The sequence below is a fragment of the Ptychodera flava genome, chromosome 7 (assembly GCF_041260155.1).
Source record: "Ptychodera flava strain L36383 chromosome 7, AS_Pfla_20210202, whole genome shotgun sequence".
In the NCBI taxonomy this organism is placed as follows: Eukaryota; Metazoa; Hemichordata; class Enteropneusta; family Ptychoderidae; genus Ptychodera; species Ptychodera flava.
Window position 1 is genome coordinate 21,572,561 of NC_091934.1, and position 20,141 is coordinate 21,592,701.

Genomic DNA, 20,141 nt, shown 5'->3' on the forward strand with positions numbered 1-20,141 from the left:
GTGCTAACAACGGTGTGTTATCTTTGTTTCCTATCAATGATGTTGGGTGTTTGGTTGTTCTGTCTGAACGTGTACACACACACACTGGGTGTGGTCTTTCAGGATAGCAAACACTGCCTCTCTCCCCAAGATACACAGTACATATCACTATGAAAAGCTACACACACAAGAAAAATTTTGTTTCTTGTCTGGTCAACACATACAATTGACCTTCACATATACAGATATTAGGGCTACACTGCAACACTGCCTACTTTGGTAAAAACGTTCCATTTCTGAATCCCATGGGAACCATTGAAACATCACTAGAGAAAATTGTTTTCCTTTCATATTTTTTCCTCTGACAATTAAGAATAATAATCACACAAATAAGGCCAGCAATAATTTATATAGGTTTATTTGTTTGCCTTGCTTGCCTAATGAGTTGGTCAAAGATGAAAGCCGGTCAAATGAAATCATATATTGGTATTGCGGTGGTGCCATTGGCTAGAACTTAGTATGTTATGCACAAACTATGCACTACATGACACTTTCTTAGCTTTCAGGGCCACGCATGCTACAGATTGACTCCTAACTCGCACTAGAACTTGCTCTCTAAACATAGTGCGCTGTGGTGCGCTGTGGCACTGTGCCAACAACCCCATTTCATTTACAAGGTACATATCAAGTCCAAAAAGAAAATTCCTACTCAGTACCATCTCTGGAATTTTCAGAAGCCTGTGGAGGAAGGACCACTTAGACACATGCCTGAGTTTATTACTTTGTTGTTTATTACAAGTCTGGGGGTGTCATGGTGGTGTCGTGACCTGACCCTGGGGACAGACAGCAATTTTGTAGCCAAACATGGAGTTAGAATTCCCAATGAAAATACAGAGCAAACATCTTGTTTTTATTTTACATTGAGTAACAGAAAGAGAAGCTGTAACATGCTTGACTCGCTGAGATTTCAGCTAGATGGTAACATTTTCAAATCATTAGATGAGACGTCTACCGTACATATGGTGCCTCATTCATTTCAGTTTCCACAAAACCAGACTTCCACCACAGCTCTGTGTTTCAACACTTCACTGATTTTCATTAGAGTGAAAATGACCTGGTTTACATTGCTTCAAAGTAAACACCACGCATAGTTCCCGCGGAATTGTTTCTCGACGGTATTAAAATTATTTCCTTTCCTGGACCAAGAATATCAGCGAAGGCCTTTTTACATGGTGTCTGTCACCGGCTACAGACATAAAGGAACGCTGTCCGAGACAACTAATGCATTGGAACAGCTGCGTCAGACGAGCTCATTCCACAACAATTAACATACACGTACAGACAGCCAGGATGTATTAAACAAGGACACACATTGTGACGACGACTATAGGCAGAGACTTGGGAAAACTGCCAAAACACAAGCCCAGAAATGAAGAAAAGACCCAAGCATAATACATAGGTAGTTTGGTCTGTGCACATGAAAGCAGACTAAACTGACCTTGTGAAACACAAATGTGTATTTCTCATGCGTGAACAAAGTCTGACGACTACGGAATTTGAATTCATGGTATCACAATGGGCCCATGAATGTTGCCAGCCAAATAAACGCACACTGATGAATTTCTATAAACTGGTTAGAACCAGTCTCCCTTTACAAGAAAACAATAGATTGAAATGATAGACTCCCGCCAACTGCTAAAAACGTGGAAGTGGGCTGTTTGCTGATGCCGTATTTCTTCTTGGCATTTTAGCATATCGGGTTACTTACAGGCTGTGACATTTTCCTGACAGCTTGAAATTTTAGATGGCTGCCCTCCGGAGTGAAACTCTGGTGCCGAAAATCAACATATCCGTTGCTCAGATGATCTTTCCAGTTTTCTAAAATGGGAATTTCTCTGTTTCCTTTTTGAAGAGTCAGTCAGGGATATAAATACAGTCGTATATCATTTACAGTTTGAAACCAAGACTTCTGTTCTAACTGATTTTATTCTCATCATGGTATAAAATGCAAACCAGAATTTTTCATAGAGATTTGACCGATTTTTTTTCCATAATCCGAAATCCTTTGACAAGATGTCTACAGCTTTCTCCTCCTACACTATACATAGCTCTTTGCAATGAATGTCGTCACAGCTGGTACTGTCTGGCACACACATAAAATTTGTTATGAGTCAGAGATGTGCATTTTATTCCCGGCTTGAAATTCATTTTGACACAGTAGTGACCTATTGATCATGTCCAGCATGTAACATCAAACAACGATACTTGAAGATCTGCCAACAATTCGGCAATAGAAACAACACTGTTGATTGCTTTATGGTAAGGGGTCATATCACAGAATTATAAATTCGCTTCTAGGTACTGCCTCATACTATCTTTTACATGACCAGCGCAATTAACGCAATATCTAAGTCAAAATGTTTTTTTGAGTGTTCTTACTAAGCCGTTAAAATATTCATTTTATAACTGTACGCGCAATTAGAAAGTCAGTTCCTCATATTTTCAATAATTTTTTGTATTAATTTTGAGCTGTTCATATGGCGTATTGCAATGAGATCAGAATAAGCAGTCATACAAGGGTTACAATGGCTTTATTCTTTAGGTTCTAAATACAGCATACAGTATGATGTGCCCATATGTTTTCATTGCAATTGTATGATCCTTATAAAAGGAAAGAGAGCATGTGTAACTTTCCGAGTTTTCGATATCAGAATGCTATTTTGAAATGAGTGTTGTAGATTCAGCTGATAATGACGTCAGTACGAAAACTGAGGCCGACTGTACAACCAGCAGAGATCTGTTGCAACTGGCATGCCTGAATTTTTTAAATGGGTGGCATGACAGACTGTAGGAAAGCAGTTCAGATAAAAGCAGACCTTAGAAATAATATACAGAAAATACTGCTCATTCAACCCCTTCGCCATCATGGTGTGGCCCAAATCCATTGTTTACAACTGTTTAGTGCGGGCCTGCGTATAGTAAATGGGGTGGAAAGGTTGTGCTAATCAAATTGCAATCATGGTTGGTATGACCTCGTTGCTGTCAAAAGTGTATTTTGGCCTTTGAGCAGGAAAATAGCAATTTGTTGTAATGTCAGTGGAAATGACACCGGCTTGGCTGCAAAACAGTGATAACCCTTTCAGGAAATTAGTCTTTTTTTAACATATAGTTTCTGCAGAAATACACACAGCAAACCATTGGACATCCACCTACTCAACTAAACCATGCCATGCAAGAGAAACAAAACACCCACATTTGGAATTTTACAGCAGCACAACAACAGACAAAAAGTCGCCAAAACGGAAAGCCTAAACACACCAGCACTGCATTAAACAGTCATTAGGCAGCTTTAAATAGGAGTGGCAAAATCAACTCTACTGTTTATAGCACCTTCTGTGACCCTGAAGTGGCACAGCTGATAGGGCATCACATGCCTGGAGGAAAGACAACTCCCGCAAACATGCGATGGTACACAGACTGTTTTTTTAAGGTCTGTTCAATAATCATGATTGACATTTTGTTGACAGAAAGGTTTGGTTGGCTTGATTACCGGTGAAGGCAGTTGTTGCAGCAGGGCCAGCGTTAATTTGCATACAAACTGCCTTCAATCGGCACTGATTATCAACCGCCGTGATTTTCTCCCACATTCCACGGTGTCTGTCGGGCAAAGTTGAAGGTACTGTGTGCTTTCCAAAGAGACAAAGCGGCAATTACACGGGAAATTTATCACTGGGTGTTTCTCTAACCGGAAGGCATAGGTTTATATGTATAGCATACTGTGGGGAAGTGGTAAGGCAATGAAACTACAGGCCTCCTCTTAACAGAATGTGTACTAATAATGAGAAAGAGAGACAAAATTAAAGTATTTTGTTATCGAATTCTGTGTGCATGGGTGTATCTACATAGTAAGTAGGGCAGAACGATAAGTTTGAAAAAAAAATTTTAATCAAGGAGATTGGACGGTTGCTAAGCATGAATGAATTCATTCACAATGCATAATTAAATGATGACCATCAGAGCATGTCATAATCTTTCCAAGTTCAAAAAGATTCCTGTCAGTATAAACTTGCCCGGTTTTATGAAAATCACCCTCATAAACTGTCTGGTTGAAATAAACTGTGCTTTATCACACATTTTATGAGAGGACCACGGATACATGTACATTTCATATCTGTCTATTTTCATTGGCCATTTTCGATGACTAACACATAAACAGAAACAACATCTTTTACTGTTCTGTCAATACAATCGTAAATATTCATACCTACTCAAGAGTCGCTATGGGTTTCATGTTTCATGTTTGTTCGTTATCAAAGTCTCAAAGGCTGGCAGCTCTTGTGGGAAGTTTCCAGTACACGGTTGCCTGACTCACAAACTTCCCCGGTCAGTTCAAACCTTGGGCCGGGGCCTGTTTGTTCCAGATTACATGTACATACTTCTATTTTTAATTCCAGGTGACCTTTGCCCTTCCAAGAGGCAGGGCAAACAGTATAAACAAGTCTACATGCAAATCCCAGTGAGCGCATGACATACTAGACGTGTTTGAAAAATTTTGGTCCACACTGCTGACCATCCTTTTCAAATAAAGAATGTAGCAATATGCTGGTCCAACTTTACCTACACCATCCATTTTATCCAAATATAATTCAGTTTTCTGCCCTTTTTCATTCGGTCAAATTACGTAAAATAATCAGATTTGATCAAAGCCAGTACACTGTACATATTTTGAACTTAATCAAGTTCAAATTTTTTAGATTAAATTCATAAATCTTTCAGAAAAACAGAGAGCAAACAATTGACATAATCCATGCGAAATCTTCAAAATTGGAAGGGAACTTTAACATTTGATGCCGCCTTACACAGGACATTGTAATACATATGTAACTCATAGATTATCACTTAATCTAAATAGAATGTATAAACTGCACAGCACCACTTCAGAGAACAACATCAAAAGAAACTAGTAGAATTTTAGATATCAAGAAAATATATGCACAATATTATTTTGCTTATATCAAGTTACTGAAAGCTGGAGTCGGAATTCGAATTCTGCTGTCTGGCTGGCAATTTGGATTTCATGAGTCTGGTGTTTTTGAGAAACAAAATGACTGGTCTGTTTCTGGATGGCCTTATATGGAGTATTTTCAATGCTACTTGGCCTGAAAGAATAGCTGGCGCACTTTGGCACCACATTTTTTTAAGGCTGCTGATATTAAAACAGGCAGAGTGAATTTACCATCAGATTCTGTTCCACACAACAAACATGTCTGAACTTGCTTGTTTATCTCAGCAAAATACGAAATCTTTTGTAAATATGGAAGACACGCCAAAAAAGCCAGCCCTTACAGCAAGACTTAAGTATTTTACACCCTGTCATTTACAATGCTGTCTGAAAGACCTCACAGAAATTTCAGTCTTCATGGATTTAAATTCCTCACGGAATTTTGGACAGGATTGAAAATGCTGGCCATTGTTTTAAAATTACAGCAAATAGTCTCACCACTGAGCACCGATAATACGGCCTGCAGCAAATCAAAAAGCATGCCACACAAACAGGCACTGTTTTTGAATTCATGCTAGTGCGTGTAAAGGAACCCGATTAACGCCTAACCGTCACTGTATTGTTACTAGTATTGGAGAAAGTTTGACTTGGTACCAGCAACAAAGGGGGTGTTGGGAGACAAGAAATTACCATCTTAATTTATTATTCAGCTGACGATAAGCTACTTTATACATGTTGCCGTAACAATGTCAGCCAATTCTTTCAGTTTTACTCATGTCAAAATACGTCTTAAAAATCTCCTGTTGATTAAAATTATTCAAAAGGACATCAACAGGAAGCAAATATTTTAGAAGCATACTCTTATGAAAGATGAGAAATTCCCCTGAAAGCTGTCATGGACAGAGTATACAGACATATTCTGCCTGACATGACCATATGGGGCAAATGGAGATAAAACGGTACTATGCAGAACAGCCCTGATGTAGTACAAAAAGTGTAGCAACAATGTAAATTCTGATTTGGAAATTCATAAAATTGACACAAATACTATTACATAAGATGTTCACTACCCACATACACAAAAGGTGCTGGTTTGCAATCATGAGTCAGAGTTGGTGGTTCCAAGTACTTATCCAAACTGAGCACCTTTGTATCCAGCAAACATTTTATTGCTATAATATACGATCCAATATTCAGCAACCTACGACAATAAAATTTCCTTAACATTTTTGCCAGTGTTTTCACAGGATCTGGCCGCCTTATCAACACAGAAACTAATCGTTCATTTTTTCACATTCACGAATGAGCATAGATTTTGCTAAGTACATCATGCTTTTACACAGTTATAACATTTGTTGTGGGCAAATTAATTTCCTGCCATGTAAGCAGTCTTTGAACAGACCACACTCTTACATTTGTCAGTTGCTAATGGATACGACCTTTCTCTACTTTCATAAACCCACACAGTCTAAATTCAGCATGATTTGCATACAGCAGAATCATTAGGTAACGAGGTAAAACAATGGCCCCTTTACTGTGCCCTTTAACCTTAATCAATCGAACAATCTCAACATGAGTTCAAGCAGGTGTGAAATTCAAGCGCTGCACAAAGACAAATTGGATTCCAATTTCCGCTGTGAGATTGGATTTCCCACTGTCACAGGGATGGCCTCTCTCTCTCATCTTTTACAAGTGTGAAAAATTTAATAACAACTTGTTGACCACTGCAAATGACCCAGCTTATTAAACCAATGATGTCTGATCACTTCTAAAGCTGCACTCGCAATAACAGACAAGGAAACACTGTGTTCGGTTGGATCGAAAACAATTTGCAAAACATCACACAGTATTGAAGATTGGTGAGTTCAGAGTACGTACAAACAAAACAAATAAATGAGTGCTGGTTAACTTTATTTAGTTCACCGGATAGACTACTTTCATCTTTGCAATGATGGTGAACTCTCAATATCAGTTATAACATTTTCAAACATGTAGATCCCAAAATATTACTAAAAACAGCTCCATATGGAGTTCTAAATTGTCCGCAACATTGGCCCAATTATTCGACAAAGTTGATGGTTACAAATAGATCTACAGAACATATGCTTCAAAGTGAACTATTTCCAGAGTTGATAGGAGAGATTAATTGCGGCATTTTTGCCCGTCAATATCTGCAAACAGAAAATGCAACACTAGCATGCAATGAAATGGGGCATGCTCTGACTGAGGTGGTTCCAGCTCCAAATTTCACACTTATACCAGAAACAACTACTCTGACATTCGATAGATGACTTCTTGTGATAATTTTTGGGAGCAAGGTTTACCTTTAAGGGGTGGGGGAATGTGGAACAGAATCCTACCTGTTGATCTTGTGGGTAGATTCTTCACACACAGGGCTACAGACTTCCTGCTGCAGTTGCTGATAATTGTACTCTCAGTATTTCGACTTTCCTTACTGCTAGCTCTACTGCTCTGGCTGTAAAAGACAAGAGACAACCACAATCCCAAATGAGCAATCTGATGAAAATTTTGTGTTGTTATTTACTTTTGGTACACACATAATTTGTGACGTAAAAATAGAAACTCTTTCCAACTATTCAGACAGGAAGATTTTTGGTATACATTGTATTTGCTGTGATTTTTTGTTTTGCAAATGTGTATTGGCTGCCGTATTGGCTGCTGTCTAGTCTGCAACGCATGGAATTTTGATTCATCTTTCTGTTTCAAACTGCAGTGCTGGACTTAACATGTGAGGAATGTCGGCAGCTAATAACATTATTTTAATTGACATCACAGTAGCGGTGGAAATATCACGATACGTACCTACGAGATCTGTGTGACCCGCTATCTCTGCTATTACTCCTACTGCTTCCAGAGTCACTGCTTTGACTACTCCTTGACCGGCTTCTGGAAACTCCAGAGCTCCTGGACCCTGACCGTGATCGCGACTTGGACTGAGACCGTGACCGCGACAGCGATGGCGAATGCGACCGCGATCGTGATCCTGAGCGAGATCCAGCCTGTCCATGAGAAGGTGGTTTCTTACGAATCTTTTTATGTTTCAACTGTCCCCTGGGTAGGTCAGCGTTTTGGGAGTCTCCACCTCTCCTCCTGTGTTCATATTTACTACTGTACTTATATCCAGGAATGTATGTCGCTGACTGCCTTTTCTGCTGGGCATACGCTGTCGCCCGCGAGTAGGTTTTTCGCCGGGAATGGGAGGGATAGTACATTGCAGCAATGTCTTCATTATCATAATAAGCCGCAGCGGAGGCTGCATGTTCGTAGTGTCTTTCATACATACTCCTGTCGTAAGCATATCCACCATGTTCATAATTCCGTTCATCGGGATACCTGCAATCACATCAACACAGATATAAATGAAAAGCACTTTTCCTTTTCCAGAATAAATCTTTTCTCAATCTGTCATCAACATGCTCCGGGTTCTCTGGCATATGCATCCATTCATCTTATTAACATAAAAGCATGTCACACAAAACAACCGCGGAAAATCAAGAATCAAATAAAGAATACCTCAACTAAATATAATGCATCCTGACCTGAAAGAATTTTAATTTACATTGGGGCACAGCTGCTGGCCGAAAGGAGTTGACTTATTGGGTTTTTCAATGGGGTTGGGTCAGCGCTATCAATTACGAGCCTGTCTAGCTTTGATCCATTATTCATCTGATGCTTTGACATTTTCAATGCACTTGGCAGGCCTCATTGCAGGGTATTTTTCAAACACTGTCCCCATCATGGGACCCACGTCTATTCAATATTTTTTTTTGTGCGTCTAAAAATTATTTCCTTTATGTCTGTCATGACATGAAATGAATTCAATCAAAATTTGAAAACATTGTTCAGGAGATTAATGACATGACTATTCCTGACAAACGCAATTTGAATATTATTTGATTACGGTTCTGAAGCTGTCTGTTCTATTTTCTGTCTGTCTGTCTGTCTGGGAACAGAAGGCTGTTTTAAAATTCAGATGAGATAATGCTACTTCGGACAAATTTGACTGACAGCAGCAATTTTCACAATATGAGTCTAGCAATGTAAAAGGCTACAAACCAAGTACTTGCTCAAATTCTTTACTCATATCAAAAAAAAAGATTTAGAAAACATCGAGGAGATGTCACAAAGGCCCTACAGTTCACTTTACAATAAATCTGCTTACATAATAGTGCATTGTTTTAGGAAGTAATATAGCATATGGCAAGTTATTCACTGAAAATTTATAAGGTTATAAATGCTGAGCACACATCAATCAATTTCCAACGACAAAGGTCTAACTGATAATTTGATGCATTTCATCCTTATCTGAACGCTAGCAACTATGCTTATGTTTTAAAGTCGTTATTTAATTTATTCAGTCTATCTTAGGAGAATATTACCATGTACTGTACATGGATTTCTGATTTCATTTATCACTGTGGATATAACATCCTCTGTTTTTGAAACTTTTTTTCTTGTAAAACGATGCTTAAAATCCAATATGCATTAGATACAATTTCCTATTTATCACGTTCTCCTACAGACTAAATTATGACATGAGAGTTTCGTCACCTAGGCTCGAACTTCAATTCTGAATGCTGACTCTAAGAGATGAAAATTGCAATATCTACACTCAGTTTTATTACCTTGCATGGTTTAGAGTTAATACATTTTTTATATTAATAATCTAATTGGTTTGCATTCCCTTTGCAGCCATTGTTTACTCTGTTTAGCTGTGCTGATAATTCTATGATTTAATGGGCTTTCTGCAGTTTTATTATATATTATTTGCTGGAAGAGTGTTCCTGATTTTTGTTGAATCCTACCGGGAATGCATGTTAAACTTTCTAAAATTTGGTTATTTGGCTATACATTAGGCGATGCTACATAAAATTTTAATTTGCTGTTTAATATTCTACATGCTGACCCAAGATGGAAGGCGTTAATGATTAAAAGGCATTTTGGAAGGTAATTTTGCCTCATTTTCCCCCTTTATTTTACTTATACTTTAGGCATATTGGCATGGCAACAAAATGCTGTATTTGTTTGATCTCACAAAACCTACAAAATGAGACAAATATCCAACTGGTTAGATAATACACAGACATGAACAGTGGAAATAAATCGTTGAATCATTAACGTTTTTGCAAACATTGATATTGTGGCAATACTAGAAACCAGCCTTGATATCATTTCATTGCAAGAGTTATGTATTTTTTGACATACTGTATATATTTGCTTCACATGCTGTTAGTATTTCTCAAATTTAAAAAAAATTGCCAAAAGTGATGTTGTTAGTGAGAAACTGGCTTACAACTGAATTGTCACACAACACAATGAATAGAATACCAACCTTTCAATGGCTTGTTTCTTATACTCCTGGTATAAATCAAATCCAGGGGTATGAGCAATAAGCCAACAATTAACAATACATTTTTATTAGAGAACCCATTCGAGTTGAACAAAACACATGGAAAATTAGGTATATCCAGGGAGAGAAAGGGGTACCCCGGGACAGAATTCTGCAAATGTGAAAATCCCAGAGAATAATTGCATAGATATTTGAGTAAGTCCACGGCTCCTGATAATGTTGGCGCGCGCGGAGGTATTTATCCAGTGTCTGCAGAATTGTCTCACTTATCCAGTACCACTTATGTCTACTGCTAGTATAGAAATCCAAACAAGGCTTCAGTCTTGGTTTCAACTCATGTATTTTTTTCATCTTGGGCTGTTGTCTTGGATACGGCTATCAGATTCCACTTTAAAATGGCTATTCCACGTGTCCACGCACGAATTAAAGTCAGTGTCAATTTTGTGGTACATCCTCGCGGCACGTCACAAGAATTACGCCATTAACTTTCATGTCCGCTATTTTGTGCAGCAGATGATGTCATGATCATTTTTCACCTGAGAGCTGTATACTAGAAGACTCCTTAATTTGGCAAGCTACAGCCGCAGCAATGTTAATGTTTCTGTACTGGTTGCTGTATCCATACAATTTCCACTGGTCAAAACATTACAATGCCAAATGTCAATCTGAGCGGAAAAGATCTGACAGTGTTCCTTCCAAAAAAGATACCTGTCCATGTTTTTTATGAAATCTTGATGCCAGGTAATGAAAAGGTAATGCAAGTATCAGGTCTTCTAAAAGTTACTGGAACATATTCCAAGACCTGACGAACAAAATGTTCTGCTACAGAATCTGCGGGTTTACAATGGAACATGATCCCTCACCGGACCTGTCCTTGACATGGAACTGGTTTTCTTGAATAAAATCAAATCCTTTTTTTTCATGCTCGGTCAGACTGCCATCTGGTACCTATTCACGATTTTCCAGAATCATAAGTTCAATATATCCGAGTCCCATGCTGTGCTTTAGTGTTTGAGATTTCTAATTTTTTGGTATAATGATTTTACAATGTCACTGAACACTATCCAATCTCCAGGATATCATCCCAGGGAAGTAATGAGTTCAAATCAAGTCATAATATATCCAAGTCATTTGACGAGGCAGTCAGTAAAATTAAGATTTCCCTCCAGGAGAGCAGTCATTACCGAATCAACAACTACTCTGGCCATCGTAACGATGACTTCTCCCCATACATAGTAATATATGATCAACTCCTGGGGTTGGCTGCCATAATGATAATGATGATGATGATAATGATAATGGTGATGATGACGTCAATAACATATTCCCACTGGACTGGGGCAGAGAGATGGATGAGGAAGGTTCAGCACTGCTGACCATGGAGCAAGTTTTGAGTAATTTCACATTTAGTCAGCTGGGCATGAAGCTGGACTGAGTGTTTTTTCTCTACTCATCAATGGTTTGGGATGAAGCAGGAGTATTTCCCATTGGTTTGCTTGGTAGATGAGACAGGAATATACTTTCCCAACAGCTTGCTAGGGATGATGCTGGAATACATTTCCCTGTTGCTGGCTGGGGACGAGTCTGGAGTACATTTCCAGGTGGCTTGATGGAGACCAGGCTATATTTTATCCTGAACGACTGCTGGTAACAGGATGCTTAATGTCCACTGAAGACCTCGGTATCACTGGTTAATACTATTCCTCAGTGGTGCATGGACAGAAGACCGATCAGCTGCCGGGGACTGATGGCTGGAATATAATTATCCCCATGGACCGACGAATTGTGGTAGTAGGCTATTCACCAGAGGAGAGATACTCGCTGTGGGCACTGGCTGAGCATTTATCCATGACAGAGACTAGCAATATGCGGATATATCCCACTGCATTGGTGGTTGGGACGTAAGCACCACACAAAACGAAGCACTTCATGCAGCGCTGTGTGCAGACATTGTATCACACTGTAACTAAAACAGACAAACCTACCCATTTTTTTTAATAAAAACTTACCCTTCCCTGACATAACGCGACTGGCGACCGTAGGTAGTACCGAAATCCCTCGAGCTCATCATGGACAAGTGCGACGATGGCGAATCCTCTCGTTCATGTATATGTACAACTGTACCAGGCGTCCTTTCAGGTTCATTGTAGTCTGTCCTCAATTCACGATCACCAATTTTATTGACAGATTCGTGAGCAATTGTTGCACATTTTATATCTACAAAATCCACAAATGCTGACAACGTTCCATCCGATGCACGTTTGGGTAAAATCTTTACACTTTCAATGCGTCCATATCTGCACAGCAAAAAAATAAATAAAGACAACGGTTGATAAACTACCACATAATTTACTTCAGTCACAAATTACTTGAAAGGCAGTCAAAAATTGGCAAAAAACAAACATCTGATAAGTATAAGACGTCACTGGAAATATAACTGACTAGCAACTACAGAGTTAATTCCTGCACGCACTGGACAGGTAATCAGTCATGAACTTGTCTGATCATCCACACACCTTCCTGATCCCAATTAAATATTTCAGGGCAGGTGCATGTAATTTTATCATTTTCCATATTGCTGTTGATCACTAGTGCACTGGCTACAGCCTAGAGAAATGTGAACCCCTCTAATGCGCCAACGACAGGTATATTTTTGAGTCAACAGCATAGCTAGAGAAATATAATATTCAAACTTACTCATTTGTTTGAGAATAGATAATATGTCAAGAATACAAAGTAACGACAACGATTGTTTCTGACCGCACGCGCGATCAGAGAGTCAGAACAAGGGATTTTACGCCCACCCTAAAACACTGAAAATGTGAGCGACGGAGTGATGTCTTGTCTGTCTATCACGCAAAGAATCAAACCTAATTTTGGCGGTCCGGCTACATATGCCATCGCATCTTGATAACGCGTCTGATTTGAATACACTACATAGTACTACAACAGAAACACAACCGTTTCTTTTCGCTGATGCAGATTTTTTTCTGAAAGAAATTATAACACTTCGCTCGTCGGAGTTAATACACCAGTGAGGCGATTGTAGGCATTGCTTGTCGTTTATTACCTCTCGAACCAGAAGTTATGCATTTTTGAGCGGCACAGATTTTATAGCGTGCTAGCCACGCAGACGGTACTTCGTGCTGGCCGTCGTCAAAATGACAATCTAATATTCCCGCGATCACGGAACTGCCGTTCTTCCCCGGCTATCAACGTTGCGGGTTGTTTCTACCACGGCATGAGCCATAAAAACCTGTCATTTCGTGGCGATAAGCATCCCCAGAATGCGACAATTTGCCGTTCAATACCAATGATGTACAAGGTTGTGTGTCGCCTTCAAAAAATATGGCGAAAACTCCCACAACTGTATGTCGAGCATGCAGCAAGCAGCACTCACCGCTTAAAATGTTCCACAATTTTTTCCTCGCGGATGTTTTCAGGTAGATTTCCAACCCAGAGGTGCCTTGTCTCTCGCGGCATCTTGAAGCAATAACACTTCAAAAATATAGATCCGTATTGAGAGTATTTCGTTGAAATTCCCAGGTCAGCTACAGACCATCATTGTCCTAGTAGGTTGTAGTAAAATTCAGCTTCCCTCTCTCGGCGGTGACGTCACCGTGCGCATTGCAATGTGGGAAATATCACATGATTGTTTATGTGGTAGTGTGCCCCACCTTGCTTTTTTTCGGATAATGATATCGTATGATCTCTGAGCTGACATGTATGCGACGCTACACAATTTTGCCCGAGCTACCCGCTTGCTGTCTAGGACTCCGCAAATGTGTGAGGATTTTCGCGTGAATATCAGTCAGTCTTCAAGATCATGGAGGTAGCAGCGAGACCTCCACGACAAAACAAAAGTCAAAACCTGTGATGCCAAATGCGGATACTAGCATCGCGTGGTATACGTAATCATAATGGTACATGTGTATCATGAACCCCCATAATCTCCGACCACCACCAGTACACTGTCTGCTTGACAACTTTTCCAGTCAAGAATTTCGTTGGAATAGAAACACAGTGGAATTACGCATTTTTCCTTTCTTGGACCTATTACTACACACCAGGAGAACTGCTATTTATCAAGAGGGTATCTCCCTGGAAAATTATTATAAACACAGGACTTTTTGTCCCTTGTTGGCGGCTTTGTTCGCGTTACAGTTTCCAGACGAGTCACGTATTGCGTTTGCGACATAACATAGTGGTTTACTTTTGTGAATTTGTCCTGCAGTTTAGTGCACCCGGCCTGTATTCGTGATAATTTAACACGGACATCCTTCTCTACAAAGATGAGCTGAATCATTTTGAGGATTATTTTTGAAGTTTGGTCCCTACACGAACGTGGAAACCAAAGAAATTTATGTAGCGCACGTCAATACGTGCAGCAGGGTGGGTGTCTTTTGTCAGCCTATCGCGCGAAGCGATAACATAGCTACCGATGAGGGAGCCCGTTTTTAGCACAGGTTCATAAAGCGGATATAAGGGAGCGTTCATTTACTATGGCCGGGGTTTGGCCGGCAAATTTTTCCTGTGACTTTTCAAAATAAGTAACCCCCCATCCATTGCACCAAAAAATTGATGACCCCGCCTCACTTTTACATGTAAGATGAAAAAATTTCATGACACTCCCAGATTGCTTGAGTAAAGCTCATTCACAAACACCTCTGGAGAGGGGAGGATAGAATAAAAAAAGTTCAAATACACCCCAAACAAACTCACAATGCATTCAAATCCCCCTTCTGACTTGCTATAATAATGAAATCCCTCCAAAGGGATTGGACAGAAATGGTTAGCAATTTTTTTGCACCAGCATTTTTGAAGATTATGAAATTTCATGCATGCCCTTTTGGGAGTGTCACCATGTTTTGCACAACTATTAGAAGGCAAATGTGGCCAATATAGCGCTTTTGTCCTAAAATATCAAATCATAATACATTGGAGGCTATTGGGCAAACTATTAACATTTTTCCCATAAAGACAAGTTATCTCTACATTTATATTATTATGTGTGTGATAATTCATGTAAATGTACTTTGCCTGAAGTGACAGGTAAACAGTGCATAATTAAGTGTTCAAGAAATTTGATTTTTGGATTTCATCAATAATGTCAATTCACTAAGGGACTGGTCAGTTTCTTTGGCCTGGGGGGGCCGGTGGATTATTTTTTGCCGACGTCAAAAAGTGGCTGACCCCCCCCCCTATTCAAAATTGAAGACAGGGTGACCCCCCCCCCATTCCAAATTTCGAAAACAGGGTGACCCCCCCCCCCACACGCAACAACTGTAAAACAAAAGGTGGTCATAAATTATATATAAATATATATATTATATTTTTACATACATTTATATTTTAACAGTCATTCTGTGTTTTAAAGAAATTGTTGACATGTCAGTTGTAAGATAGAAATTTCAAAATGTCAATCTTAAAGTTTGAATACAGTACATTTTGAATGAGCTGTGAATGTATTTCACACTTTCTATGCTTAACCAGATGTCCTGAACTGTTGTACAGAAATGGATGTCAATCATTAATATCAAAGAGGAAAAAGCAGTAAATCAAAAATTTTGATGGGTGTTAAGACTTGCCAGCCATCCAATTAAATCTCCTGAGGAGCCATAGAGAGGCATTTTAGCCAAATCTGACGTGTGCAGTGTCTGAGATGACCTTTTCTTGTAACATTAAAACCATAAAAGCACAGCTAATAATGACAAAAACTGCCTTTTTAACTGTTATTTTGGTCATAAAAAAGCATTATTCTACAGAAAACCTGAGACACAAAGGAAAACAGTTGCATCAATGAGAACGAAAGATATCTTGTCATTTTTCTATCTCTAAAATAAGTCACTGTATCAAATATATATTGTGAAATATTTGTGCATGTTGCTTTCTCATACTGAATTCTCATAGAGAGAACAGAAAAGTATCAGGAATTTGTCTTGCTTATCATATGAAATGCAGATTTCATAACGGTACACTTTCACTTAGCAAACATCAAGATATCTCTGGCATATATATTATTAAAGTATGGCGACGAAGGGCGTGGAGAAAAATATGAAACGTCCAGATATCTCTGATATATATATCTTGTATATTAAAGTCATGCACAGGAAGGGCGTACTGAAAAATGTTTGATATATTAAAGTAATGCGCTCGAAGAGCATGCTGAAAAATATTGAACATACAGATATCTCTGATATATGTATGCCTGATATGTTAAAGTTGGGCGTGCTGAAAAATATGTCTGATTATTAAAGTTACGCGCCCGAAGGGCGCGCCGAAAAATGCAACTGAATGATGAAATTTGAGGCTGACACGATGCATTTTAGGCAATGATGAGCCTGTGTCAAAATTCAAAAACACACTGACCCCCCCTATTGGGCATTCAAAAACATGGTGACCCCCCCTATCACCAAAGTCAAAAACAGGGTGACCCCCCCCATGAATCCACCGCCCCCACCCCCCCACCCCCGGCCGAAGAAACTGACCAGTCCCTAAACGTGGTAGTCTGTGAGAAAACTATAAATAATATTTGTTCAATGTAAAACCAGCAATATCTGTGCATTCATAGATGTTTGTTACATGTACTTGATTGGAATAGGGTGGTTACAACTCTTATATATGTGTACAAGAAATTTGACTTTTGAATTTCACCGAAAATGTTCATCCACTGTACATGGGAGTCTATGGCAAAACTTTGAATTATTATTTTTCCAATGTAAAACTTGCCATACTTTGGATAATTGACATAATAGTACTTGATTAGAATAGGGTGGTGGTTACAAGTGCATATGTGTATAAGAAATTTGATTTTGGAATTTCACCAAAATGTTGATTCACAGTACATTGGAGTCTATGAGAAAACTAAATATAATTTTTTTACAATACTAAACTAAATCTGTGCAGTTATAAGTGTTTGACAATGGATACAAATCTACTTGATTCAAATAGGGTGCTTCAAAGTTCAGATGTAGACAACAATTACGATATTAGAATTTCACCTAAAAGTATTATGTCACTTCTCATGATAGTCCACTGTAAACTACTAATTGTTTTCCCTGACAAAACTTGCTACATCTCTAATACATGTATGTAAGTAATAGAAATTGTTCATTGCCCACAGTGAGCTCTATTTGCAAGAAGACAAGGCTGTATATTAGAGTTGCCAAGGCAAGATATTCATGTAACAGATAATTATACTTTTAATCAGATTTACAGTTAAAGGGACAAAGTCAGCCATTTTTCATGAATTTTGTTTGATGCCACAAGATACTACTTATTTTATTTGACATGTTGAAAGATACTGAATGAAAGGGTGACCATGCATATATTCGACCCTGGTTTTAGACACAATACATGAAACCATAGTAAAAATGAATTAATGGTCATGACCATTAATTCATTTTCGAGATGGTTTCATTTAATTTGTCTAAAACCGGGTAGAGAATCGTGGGTATAGTATTCAGTATGGTTGTGCATGAAAAAAAATTTGAGGATTTCACCTCTACAAATGTGTGGCCAGCATCCCTTTCACTGTCTTTACAGCATGTAGCAATGGAAAAGTCTGTTTCATTTGGGAACATATGGTGGCAGATAGCGAGATAGATGAAATAAATAAAAAAAATATTTACAGGAAGGCAAACAAAAATTTAAGACCTTGACCAATTAAAGCCCCAATAGCTGCGAATGTGTAATACACAGATCTCAAAATATCCTCAGTTTTCCAAGAGTTTTCTCTGGATAAGACCCATTAAAGACTGAAAAAGTGTACAACACGTTCATAAGTGTCGAAAGTGGCATGTTAAGTCAAAAGTTTTAAGATCATTTTCGATTTCCCACCATTTTCAAAAGATAATCACATGATAGAGAAAATGAAGATTACGACCACAAAATGTCGGCCATCGTGATTTGTGCGGTCAAGTTAATGACATCATGCTTGCTTCTTGGATGATCACGATGTGTATGTTCACAAAATACTGCTTTTTTGTACTTTTCCGTGGGGGTGCTATTTTATGAGTGTGGCAAACGTTTATTATTTAACCTGTTAAAACCACAGGGTGTTGTCTAAATGTCCGTCCCCAGGGGTGGGTAGGTGTTTCGTTGTATCGCTAATAAAGATATATTCTACCAACCTTTGGTGTTTCGGTCTTAACTTAGCACTGCCCTTGACAATCTTGCGTATACGTTTTATCAACATGCTGCGTCTATTATCTGATGAGTTTGAGTGCCTAATTAGCCAAAGTAATCAAGGGTAAATTACTAATCTGTGGACGCTCTCACCAGATTATCACCGGATTAAATTTGACAAAGTCAATAACGAACGCACCAGCAAGGGTGCGTTCGTTATTGATTTTGTCAAATTTAATCCGGTGATAATCTGGTGAGAGCGTCCACAGATTAGTAATTTACCCTTGATTACTTTGGCTAATTAGGCACTCAAACTCATCAGATAATAGACGCAGCATGTTGATAAAACGTATACGCAAGATTGTCAAGGGCAGTGCTAAGTTAAGACCGAAACACCAAAGGTTGGTAGAATATATCTTTATTAGCGATACAACGCAACACCTACCCACCCCTGGGGACGGACATTTAGACAACACCCTGTGGTTAAAACGTGTTAAATCAGCGAGCAGCGATATACATGCACGTCCTTCAGTTAGCATATTTACACAAACCAAGTTGAACTTTGGCTTGAAAATAAAATCATGAAAATAATGCATAAATTCACAGCTTTTACGGCTTTAAGTTATGTTTGCTTTTGACAGATATACTCCAACAGCTGAAATTTGAAGTATTATGAGTAATAACTTAAATAAACCAGTATTGTTGATCTTGAATGAGCCTCCATGGATGTTATTTTGGTGATAAATACAGGGTAGCAAGCACACAAAGGCGGATGAAGTATCCTGGCATAGTCACTTGGTTATCATTCCCCTCACTGAAATCATGCAAATATTCTCATGAACCAGCTAGTCCGTTTTTGTTTTCATTTTTATAAATTTTTCATCTGTTTACTAACTGTCAAGATTAAAAATTTAAATATTAAGAAAACTTTTCACCATCTTAGTTTTTCGAAAATCAAAATATTTTGAATTTCAAATATTTGTAAATCCATAGACCCTCGAGTTTTTTTCGAGGGTCTACTGTAAATCTTAGGTGATTTGTTTCTCAATACCAAAGTTTGCACAGTAACCCCCGATTTTTATTCTTGATTTTGAAAGAGAATGGTTGAAAGATTCCTTGAGGAAATTTTGAGTAAAAGGTTAAGTCTTTCACTTTCGAGGCACATACTACCTTAAAGAAATACACACAGCCCTGAAACTTGTGTGACATGACAAGAAGACAAGAAGATTCGGCCCGAGTGAAATTAGTATAGTGCAACACTGGGCGAAAAAAACAAACATGTCGACCATGATCTTGCCCTTGTATTGTATTTGAAACAAGTCATGGGACAAAACCAACTATGTGGTAGTTCTGACCTTGACCTTGAGTACTTTCCCCCTGTAAAATTGTTTGAAAACACCATAAGGCCAAACTTTATGTTTACAAGGTGATCAGTTCCAGCTTGGGGTGTTTCATCATTTTGGAACAGCCCAGAATTGTATCACATGCATCATACCAGGCATGAATTGCATCGTCCAGTTTCAGTGTATGGCTCATCCGAAATTGGATGGTGTTTGGGTATATTAAAATAGACATAGAAGCCCATCATCAAGGGTGTTTAATCCTGGAAGTTGTTGGCCAGGTATCTTGCAAGAAAATACATAAAAAATTATCAAAGAGTGT

General features: G+C 38.6%; 1 protein-coding gene across 5 annotated transcripts in view; it reads right to left on the minus strand.

Annotated features, from left to right (window-relative positions):
- The window catches only part of LOC139137002 (msx2-interacting protein-like), a 44,892-nt gene extending 30,911 nt beyond the window's left edge, over window positions 1-13,981 (minus strand). Inside the window, exons 1-4 of one of the 5 annotated variants that reach the window (XM_070704882.1) lie at window positions 13,753-13,981; window positions 12,362-12,649; window positions 7,805-8,335; window positions 7,342-7,457 (exon numbers count right to left, since the gene is read on the minus strand). In XM_070704882.1, coding sequence (XP_070560983.1) covers window positions 7,342-7,457; window positions 7,805-8,335; window positions 12,362-12,649; window positions 13,753-13,835 — 1,018 coding nt within the window. In that variant the 5' untranslated portion in view covers window positions 13,836-13,981. Of the gene's footprint in view, window positions 1-4,243; window positions 4,418-7,341; window positions 7,458-7,804; window positions 8,336-10,334; window positions 12,650-13,752 lie in introns of those variants that run through there. The other 4 variants (XM_070704881.1, XM_070704884.1, XM_070704883.1 and 1 more) reach the window with 4 other exon arrangements.
- Window positions 13,982-20,141: the final 6,160 nt, after the last annotated feature.